The sequence below is a fragment of the Arachis ipaensis genome, chromosome B05 (assembly GCF_000816755.2).
Source record: "Arachis ipaensis cultivar K30076 chromosome B05, Araip1.1, whole genome shotgun sequence".
NCBI classification, from domain to species: domain Eukaryota; kingdom Viridiplantae; phylum Streptophyta; class Magnoliopsida; order Fabales; family Fabaceae; genus Arachis; species Arachis ipaensis.
In genome coordinates, this window is record NC_029789.2 from 22628534 (window position 1) to 22640051 (window position 11518).

The 11518-nt window shown below is 33.4% G+C and overlaps 1 protein-coding gene across 1 annotated transcript; it reads left to right on the plus strand.

Annotated features, from left to right (window-relative positions):
* LOC107640370 (polygalacturonase At1g48100) lies at positions 8894 to 11175 on the plus strand. The gene is made up of 6 exons (XM_021123382.1): positions 8894 to 9255; positions 9360 to 9488; positions 9740 to 9922; positions 10335 to 10373; positions 10464 to 10671; positions 11090 to 11175. The coding sequence occupies exons 1-6, from the start codon at positions 8986 to 8988 to the stop codon at positions 11173 to 11175; spliced, it is 915 nt and encodes a 304-aa protein (XP_020979041.1). The 5' UTR covers positions 8894 to 8985.

The window sequence follows — 11518 nt, forward strand, 5'->3', positions numbered from 1 at the left end:
TTCCATTGGAACTCTTCCTCTTTTTTCAACTTGATCAGAGGCACAAAAACCTTGGTTTTTCTTGACAGATTGGAAATGAACCTTCTGAGGTAATTGACCTTTCCTAAAAATGCTTGCAGTTGCTTTTTGTTAGCTGGAGGAGGAGCCTCTACGATAGCCTTTGCCTTATTTTTGTCAATTTCAATTCCTTTCTTCTGCACCAAGAAACCAAGAAAATCTCCTGCACTCACACCAAAAGCACATGTTAAGGGATTCATTTTCAATTTATGCTTTCTCGTTCTTTCAAATGCTTTTTTTAAATTTTCTAGATGCTCTTTTTTAGCATTTGATTTGACAACCACATCATCAACATAAATTTCCATAAAATTTTCAATAAAGTCATGAAAAATTTTATTCATCACCCTTTGATAAGTTGCACCAGCATTTTTGAGCCCAAATGGCATCACAACCCATTCAAAAGTTCCTAAAGCATATGGACACCAAAATGCAGTTTTTGACACATCTTCCTCAGCTATGTATATTTGATTATAACCTGAATATCTATCCATAAAACTTAACATTTCATGACCAGCAGTAAAATCTATCAACATATCAGCTATAGGCATTGGATATTCATCTTTTGGTGTTGCAGAATTTAAATCTCTAAAATCAATGCAAACCCTTAATTTTTCATTCTTTTTCATGACAGGAACAATATTCAAAATCCAGTTGACATACCTTGCTGTTCTTATAAACTTAGCCTTAAGAAGTCTTTCAATCTCTTCTTTAATCTTTTGCACGACTTCCGGAGCAAATCTCCTTGGTGGCTGCTTTACAGGTTTGACATTGGCTTTCAATGGCAATTGATGTTCTACTAAATCACGACTCAAGCCTGGCATCTCTGCATAATCCCATGCAAAATAGTCGCAATATTCCTTCAAAATCTCCACCATTTATTTTTTGAAATCATCAGGCAGCATTTTGCTCACATATGTTGGTCTAGAATAATCACCGTTACCAATATCTACTTCCTCCAAAGGATCTTGCACCTCAACCTTTTTTACAGTGTCAGTGTTATTTTTTTCAAAACCTAAAGGACCATCATCATATATACAATCATAAGGTACACTGCCAATGTACCCTTCTCTGTCTGCCATATAGGCTGACAGCCGAGCCAGTTGGCTCGTCAAACTCATCATCTAAGTTTCTCCTGAGGCCGTATCCGCCCCGACCTTATGGACCAAAATAAAATCATTCATATCTATTTTGCACATCTCAATACTTTCAGGATTAAATGCCTTGGTTTCAACCGTCAGTGGCTTGACTCCAGGATTATACATCCTGAACTCCACATGTATCTCATCATAGTAACATGTACTATTATCAGCAGGAACTTCTTCCACTCCCCCGTCTTCGTTCCTGAAAATCAACTTTTGATGTAGAGTGGATGGAATAGCACCCATTCCATGAATCCAATCACGGCCCAAAAGCAAGTTAAAACCAGCCTTAGAAGGAACAACAACAAATAGAGTTGGCCTATTGACAGAACCAACCTCAATTGACAGCAGAACTACACCTCTAATAGAAGAAGTCCTTCCATTAAAATCTGTTACCCCAATGCTACGTTTAATCAGATCTTTTTCAGTCTTTCCAAGCCTTCCCATCATTTTTTCAGACATGAGATTGACAACAGCTCCCCCGTCGACCAAAATCTTATTGACTATCCTTCCATCAACACGAGCCTTGATATGCAGTGGACGCAAGTGTTCCTTGTCATTTTCAGTAGGCTTCTTATACAATCCTCCCCCACACATATTGTCATCTAGCAATAAGCATTCGCTTCCAGGAAAGTCATCATAACAATCATATTCTAATGACTCTACTTCCCGGACTTGACTATACTCCTCAGGCAGTATTGACACCATAGCTATAGGTTGCTTAACACCAAATATTGCTTCTAAGTAGCTGTCATCAAAACCAATGTCAAAATTATCAGTAATTAAATTTTCATCCTTTTCTCCCTTGTGTTCAACCATTACCTTCTTTTTAGCAAGATTCTTCTTTATATTTTTATTGCATTTAAGGTGGCTAGAAGAATTGTCTGTTTCTGCAGACTTGGCTATGGTTGACAAAGGAGAAAAATCTACATCGTGTCCCATGTATGGATCTAAAGGAACATACTCAGGTATATTCTCTTTTTGCTCAAAAGTTGTAAAAGGATAATACTTTGAAATATTTTGACAATTTGGCCAAGGAGAATAATTAGGAACCTGCTGCATGTTATGATTATAACAAGAATAAATTAGCTTTGAGGGAATAGGCACATTTTTTGGAATATATATACTACCTCCATCTTGTGCATGATTCATGTTCCATAACTGAGACTCATAGCACCTGAGCTTAAAAGGTCTAGGCTTTACCCATTTGTTTTTTCCTCTTGCAAAAGCAGTAGGTTGATTCTGCACATTTCTCACATTCTGGACCCATTTATTGTTTGATATTTTGGTGGAAGAAACTCTTGTCTTTTGAGAACATCCATCAGGTTTTCTATCAATCATGACTACAGTCTTCATCTTCTAGTTGACGAGTTGTATCCCAGTGTTGTTGACACACTTGTTCAAAGGAGCCTGACCGCCCAACTTTTGTTTTTCCTCGGCTATCTTCCGCTTTAGCTTGTTAGTTTCATTTTCTTTTTCAGCAATCTTCTTTCTCAACTCAACCTTTTCTTTCTCTTCAACTTTGTACTTTTCAAACTTTTTTGCAGCTTTCTTGTCAAAAACAGCATTGCACTTTGGGCATATGGCGATGGTGCTGTCAGATTCTTTAATTCTCAATGAAAAATCTAACAGATCCTCACCATGACGAGGATAAACTAGCTTCTTGTCTTGCTCAAAGATCCTCAGGTCCTTATTTTCATCTTTAGCACTAACTATTGTGGCATCAACTTCTACCATGTTGACTGACAAATTGAATAGCTCAACATAATTTGAGTCAGCAGCAAATGGTTCAGTGTCCACCTTCATAGTAGTTTTATCCTCAAACTTCAACCTTCCCTCCTCAATTTTTTTTGTATCAAGTCCCTGAAATAGACGCAATTATTAGTGGTGTGTGAAAATACCTGATGAAACTTACAAAATTTCTTATTATTTATTTCATCAGCTGAAGGCATCTTTTTCCCTTCTGGTAAAATAAGCTGCTTATCTTTTAATAAAATCTCAAATATTTGATCTAACTTAGAAATATAAAAAGAATAAGTCTTATTTTCAACTTTAGAATAAGAAGAAACTTTTTTTTTTCCTTTAACAGGCTTCAAAGATTTACATACATAAGGAGGACCCCACGTAATTCGGCAATATAAATCTCTTTCTCATCTGAATCACTACTATCGGAAAAACAATCAACATATGCAACCTTTTTTGAAGCCTTTTTAAAATTTTCTTTTTCTTTCTTAATTTGCTATATCTGTATTACTCTCTCAGCTAATTGGGAAAGATCTAAAGTATGTTGATTAACAAGTTTTCTCCTAACTCCAAATTCTGGCCCATTAGTAGCCATTTTGACAACTTCAGATTCTGGAATCAGAGTAAAACATTTATTTCTCATGTTTCTAAACCGTGCCAAATAAGTGTCAATGGATTCTCTCTCTGCACGTTTGACAGAGAATAAATATGTAAGACTAACTTTTAATTCACCTCGAAAAAATTGATCATGAAAATTTCTTTCTAACTGTGCCCAAGAATGAATAGAATTTGGTCTCAAGTTAGAGAACCATGTAAATACATTTTTTGTTAAAGAAGAAGGAAAATATCTCATCTCGAGATATTTATTAGAAGCTGCTTCTCCAATTTCAACAGTATATCGAGCAATATGTTCTACTGTAGACTCATTTTCTTCTCCATAAAATTTTGTAAGGAATTTTGGAATTTTCTAACCTCTTAGAAGCTCTGCTTGTTGAATACATTCAGGAAAAGCGGACACGAAATATGGCTTATTTAAGCAACCAACATTAAATTTCAAACGGTTTAACACTTGTTTGACATTTCTATCTAGATTATAATGCCCCCTAAGTTGTTTTGCCTAAGTCTTTCCAACATATCATCAGCATTTTGAACATGTCTAAGCATATGAACATCATAATTAAGAATTACTCCGCCGTTCTGATTGACATTATCAAATCTTAAACCCTGGTTATCATTTTCTTCTAAATTTACCACAGTAGCAATCCTATTAACTTGCCTATTTAATTGTTCAATTCTAATGTTTGTGTTTTCTAAAAGAGGATTTAAAACTGTCACCATTTGATGAGTTAACATGTTTACTAGATCATAATGGTTTTCATTCATCCGTTCCCTAATATTTGCTAAGGATCCCACCGTTTGACTAGGTTGATTAACAGGCATTGCTCTTGACATGTCAGGAAACACAAGTCTAGAATTTTCTACCCTAGTGACAGTGGATGTAGTAGAATTAGATGCACTGTTATTTCCTGTATTAATAGCATGTGAAAAATTTTGTTGTGATATGTGTGAACCTGACACCCCAGAAATAGGTACATTTGACATGCCATATGGATTTTGATCAAGAGAATTTTGAAAAGTTGAGTAGAGAGGCACAGGTAATCCTTATGTCACCATGGGGGGACATACCCCGGTGGCAAGCCATATGGCGGCCACCCCATGGTATTTATGTGAGTTGCATTTAACCCTGTATGGGCATGACCAACGCCATCATGCCTCACTAACAGCAAAGAAGGCTCTGCGTTTGAAATCACAGGAGAATTTTCGGATTCATTTCCTCTAGTCTCATCACTAGAAGTAGAAGAAGATGCTGCAGAAGTATTTGACATGTCAACTGACGCTGATTTCTTTGCCTCTAGACGCACGAACTTTTCATTGCGCAACCACATGCAAATTCAAAACTCTTGGTTTTCCTTTTGACAATTACAATCTATTGACAAGGTCCTACCGGTTATGCTAATTTGTTTTACTCAAATTTTTGTTAATGTTTAAAAGAAAATGTGGGTATCTCAATGTCGCAATTGTAACGTCAAATGAAATTAAAAGGAATAAAAGTAACAAATAAACATATAAATGCAAGGTGCCAGTGGCGAAGTAAATTACAGAAATTGAAACAAACAGGAAATTAAAAAGAAGATGAAGGAAGAAACATGAACGTAAAAGAGAAGAAAACGTAAAAGTAGAGGAATTTTATTAATAAAAACTGAAAAAAAAAAAAAAAGCAAAGTACAAGTGTTTGAGTTTAGAGGAATTACTTAAGATTCCCAATTTTACTCTATGATGCCAAGGGGCTGAGAGCGTTTTGGGTTTCTAAGTGTTTTCCAAGAAGAACTGAACTACTTACAATGTGTTTCTAAAGCTTTATTTATAGACTAACCTAATGTCACCTGACAGTTACCATTTATACACCTGTTGAAATTTAAATTCGCCCGTAACTGTTCCCGCACTTCTTATGAATATCAAAAATCAAATAGATAACCAGCTGTCAAATCATCCAATTTAATTTAAAATAAATATTATATATGGAGACATCACCATGTAACTAATTATTTCCTTTTATAATTTTTTTATAAAAATTATATTTTGTCTAACACCCTGGTAAAAACGGCGGTTAAAAACCGCCATTTTAAACAACAATAAACCGCCATTTTATTTGGTTAAAAATTGTCATTTATTTTAACCTTTACAAAATCGTCGTATTATTCACAGATAATTATGGCGGTTTTCTGAAAACCGCCGCAATAACCAGAATGGTGCCTAGAATACCGACAGTTCTTAAAGGTGTCATTTTTGGTAATAATGGCGGTTCAAACCGTCGTAATTTCCAAAAAACTACCATTTTACAAATTAGACTTGTTCTTAATTTGCGGGAATAGATTCATAATTTTAACGAAGAACTTTTTCAGCATGTTATTCAACAGATAGATGAGCGTATTAGTAAGTTGTTAGATACACGCTTGTCTTATTTGGAAAAGACATAAGAAATTAGAGAAGTTAGAACGGATAGTTGGAAAGGCTAAAAAGGAATAGTTGAAATAGAAGAGATGGAATAAGGCTTATGTTAGCTATTACAAGAAGAAAAAATTTATTGGTAAATTATTACTGGCGGTGACTGAAAATTTATTTGTAAATAATGAGGATCAAATCTGTAAATTTATCTGTAATATATAATTTTCTGGTAGTGAGTTCTAGTTTCTATCATCAAACCTTAGTTTTATTACTACACATTCAAAATAATAAGATAATGCACAAAATCCTTTTAAACACATTTAAAATTCATACAAGCTCATCTATATATAAAAATTATCTAATAATCACATGAATAAAAAAAATTAAAATAGAAAAAATCATATATACTAAAGTAAAGCTGAAGAAATTGATTTTGATATTATTATTTTAATTTTAATTTGATTAAAAAATTTAATTTTAATTTGTTATTTTTATTTTATTAAATTTAAATTTAAATTTTCTATTGAACATAATAAATATTAACATCTTAATTATTATTTTCTTATAAAAATATCTGTCCATTAGTAAACCATCTTAACAATATTTATTATTGAGAAAGTCTTGGAACCACTATTTTGATTAAAGTTTGATAAACACTTAACTAAAAAAAAAGGAATAATTTTATACCATTAAATATAATCTCATCCCATTAAAATATTAATAATAATTAATTGATAGTTATAAATCATAAAACCTGCTAATCTCCTGGCACTTTATTTTTATAAAAACCAAGGTTCTGAAAATCAGTTCGGATCGGCCGGTCGAACTGTGAACTGTGAAGAAAGATGGTTCGAACAAACAGCAAAACCGTAAATTCCAAAATTGGAATTGAGCTGTTGAACCGATCAGTCGAACCGAACCGTGACCCAGCCAGTTTTTTGAATGCGCGTCCAAATGCTGTCGTTTCAATCTCTCTCGGTAACTCCATATGCCCAGAATCCCAGATCCAACCTCCAGTTTGCCCTAACTCCATCCTCCCAATCTCATCGTCCCTCACCTCCGTTCCTCACCTCCATTCAGCACTTCAGCCACCGCTTTGTGCCGCTACCGTTGTGACAGAGCTCGCTCCCTTTTCCTCCATCGCGCAGCAGCCATTGCAAGCTTCCTCCCCTTCCATCGCGTAGCCACCCTGGGAAACGTCGAAGCCTCTGTCGCGCAGCCACGCTGCCGTCGTCCTTAGCTCTGTTGGTCACTCGGTTCAAAGGTGCTCCACCACTACTCCTTGTCTTGGTCACTCGGTGTCTCTGTTAGTCTGTCTCCCTCTTGTATGCTCTGTTGATCTGAAGGCGTCTTCGAGCTTTCAGGTAATTTTTTGAACTGTGAACTGAAGGCGTTTTGGTCACTCTGCTCCTTGTCTCTGTCCCTCGTTACAATGATTGTTTAATTGAATAACTGTTGCATGTCTCTGTCTCCCTAATGAGTATGATTTAATAATTGTTTGAATCTATGAAGCTTTGTGAACTGAAGTCACTAAAGTCTGATATACTGATAATCTGATATAGTGATACTGAACTGTGAAGTGTGAAGGCTGTGAAGCTCTGTAAAGTGTGAACTGAACTATGAACTTTGTTTAATAATTATTGTTTACTGAACTGATTTTTCTTTTATTGAATTGAATTTTGTTGTTTGTTGAATAATTGTACTAATTTCTTCACTATACCAGTCTTGCATGCTCTGTCTCCCTTGGTCACTCGGTGTCTCTGATTCTGTCTCTTAGTGTCTCTGTCCCCCTCCGAACCACTAGCTCTTGCATGCTCTATAGGTAATTTTTTTAATTAACTATGAATTTATGATTGAACTCTGATATAGTGAAGCTTTGTGAACTCTGATATAGTGAAGCTCTGTGAACTCTGAATTTATGATTGGCTGATATAGTGAAGTTATGTGAACTCTGATTTAAGTAATTCAACTGTGAACTGAAATGGTGATATAGTGATATAGTTTTTTTGTGAACTGTGAAGTGTGAACTGATATAGTGATATAGTGATTGAATAAATGATTGAAAATTATTTTTGTTATTTTAATTTTCAGTTTTAATTGATCTTATTAACTTGTTAATTTGATAAATTATTATTTTGGTGTTGTTCTTGACCTTTTGATTATTATATTGTGTTTTGCTGTTGTTGATTTAATAAATTGTTCATTGAGTGGAAGATGAAAACCTGCCATGATAAACCTACTCCTGCCATGTTAAACCTGTCATGTTAAACCTACTCAATTCATTTCATTCTTGGCATTCATAACAAGGGCTTGCATTTCATTGCAAGAGTAGTGGTACATCTTGATGAAGCTATAATAATGTAAGCATGGATAAATTATAAGCTTGATATCTAACACATTTTATTCCACAAACAGAAAATTCACATGACAGAAAAAAAAAAAGAAGAAAAAAAACACATGAAGTTTTGCATGGCCTCTGATCTCCTTTGGTTATTCTGTTAGGCATATCCGCAAACAAGTCTCGCAAGCCACAAGGGTTTCAATAAGTGAGAGATTAATGTAGCAAAACTGCAGCAAGTTATGGCTTTGATGGTTGATGATAAATTTGGATGTTGGCATTTTATATTTGATTGGTTGTTTTTGTTATTTGATTTTTGACTTGTATTTGAATGAGATTATAACATTCTGGTTTATGTAGTATTTTTAATTTGGATGATATTTTAAAATTTATATTAGATTATAATTATGTTTTAGTGTGTTTATTTATATTTTATTTATTATTTTATTATAACGATTAAACATATAAACCAATAAATCAGTAACTAAAACGGTTCGATAATCGGTTCGGTTTTCAGAACCTTGATAAAAACACACGCATCCCTCCAAAACAAAACAATATATTAATTGTTTGTTTCCTCCACTATATAAGCACTATCCTAGTTCCCTGTATGAAGCACAACACCAACCAGAAATTATTCCTAGTATTTTCACTCCTAATATATAGTATAGTATAGTGAAGAGATTAAACAATTAAGGGAATATGAAGAGGAACAGAAGCTTCTGTCAACTATTTTTGCTCTCCTTTTTGGTGATTGTGATGACTATTATCACCTTCTCTATAATCTCAGTAGAAGCAAGGAAGAACAATCATCGCCAGAACATGATTAACAAAAGACTCCCCAAACGTCACACAAGAGGGAGAGCCACATCACCATCGCCATCTCCGTCGCCGTCTCCGCCAATGTCCACCAACACTTTTGACATTATGTCCTTTGGCGCAAAGGGCAATGGAATTTCTGATGATTCACAGGTTAATTAATTAAGCACCAAAAGCATATATATCATCGTATTAATTCATAGTTGAAATTCTTCCAATTAATATATAAGTAACTAACTTGGTTTAGAATTAAACAGGCACTTGTAGTTGCATGGAGAAGTGCATGCAAAGTTGGTGGTGCTACAGTTTTAGTTCCATCTAAACTCAAATTCCTTCTAAAACCCCTCACTTTACAAGGCCCTTGTATGCCAGATCTCACTCTTCAGGTTTGTTTTAATCTAACATATTTAACTTTGGAAAACATTTTCATATAGGGTAAAATTTAAAGAATACAGAAATATAGAAAGAATAGGAATTACATATTTTGTGGATCTATCTTCTTTTTTTTAATGGGTACCACAATAGAATTTCTGTATCCTATGTATAATATGAATCTGTATGTGAGTATAGTCTTTTAAAACTTTAACTTATGTGAGGTTAACTAATGGGAATACAAAACGCTTTTCTTTATTAACAGATTGATGGAACTCTAGTGGCTCCAGAAGAGGCATCTTCATGGCCAAAATCAAGTTTATATCAGTGGATAAATTTCAAATGGCTACAAAACTTCACACTCAAAGGATCTGGAACTCTTGATGGCCAAGGCTCTAATTGGTGGACTACTTCCTCCTCTTCAGAACCTTATAATTATGAGACCCAGGTAATAAAGAATTTAATATTGATGCATTAAATAGTTTTATACCTACATCTAATTACATAACGCAATATTAGTAAAAATAACTGTTTTTTATATTAACTGCGTAAATAGTCATCCATATAAAATACTTTATACTGTCACCAAAATTAAACTCAATAATAAAAAACATATTCAATTGGGATTATTTCAGATAAGATAGAGACTCATATGCTCTCATATATTTATGTGAAATTGATAATTGAAAATCGTCAAATAATTTGATATATTTGATTAAATCCTTATCGAATAGATTTTAACTATTAATTTCATATAAAAATATTTGCACAAGAGTTTTGGCCTTCTGATAAATAAAATGAATGAAAATAACAGTAAGGAAATCAAATTTCTCACCTTTCTCTGGATTGAATTCTTGCAGAAGAGCTACTCTAAACACATTCCATACATGAAGCCAACTGTAAGATTTTCCTTTCCTAAATCCTAACACACCATAACATGCATGTTATAAATTATTTCTTGTTTTTGACATTATTGTTCATGATACAAGGCTGTGAGATTCTATTCTAGCAACCATATAACAGTTCGTGATATCAGAATCCTAAACAGTCCCTTATGCCATCTAAAATTTGATAACTCAAAGGGGATTCAAGTTACCAACATTACAATTTCTTCCCCACAGAATAGCCCTAACACTGATGGAATTCACTTGCAAAACACACACGATGTGCAAATTCAGCACTCTGATATTCAAACTGGTAAGCCACCCATAATAAATAATGTAAGTCTAGTTTAATTATTCTAAGTGACTTTGTAATATATATATATGTACCTTGGTAAAGGTAGAATCTTGGTAAATTATTAAATCATTGCAAGAATAGTGCAGTTCCCACTTTCAAAAAGCAAGAATGCCTAAGAGACTTTTTTTTTTTTCCCTCTAAAATTTTAATTAACTTTAAACGGTAAACTGTCACTACAACTAACTTTTGAAACGTGCACCATGAAAAGATATAATAATAAATTAATAATAACTGAACTATAACTTTTGTAGCATTGTGTGTGCATATATAGTAGGTGTATATCCAAATGAAACCAGACTACTATATTTTATATTGTACATTATATATATTAAAAAATATAATAGTTGCTATTTTTTATGTTATTCATTGATATCAGGAGATGACTGTGTATCCATCCAAACCGGTTGCTCTAAGGTTCATGTCCACCATATTATGTGTGGCCCAGGCCATGGTATAAGGTAATAAGAATATATTATTATTATTATTGTTGTAAAAACATGTATGTTATGAGTAGACTTAAAAATCAGTTATATGTATTGTTTAATTTATTTTTAATGTATATTTTATAACTTGATACGTATTTTATATGAATAATTAATTTAATGATTATTTTTTTATAAACTATTATATGTACAAGNTTATAGATATTTTTAGAAAAAGATAAAATAATATTATTAAGAGAAAATAGTGTTATCAATTTGGGTAACATGCATTATCATCCCCTTTAAAAGTTTACAGCAGAAATTGCACGTAAGTAAAAGTGCATGGGGTTATTTATTACATGACTCCAATTATTCCAATTTCA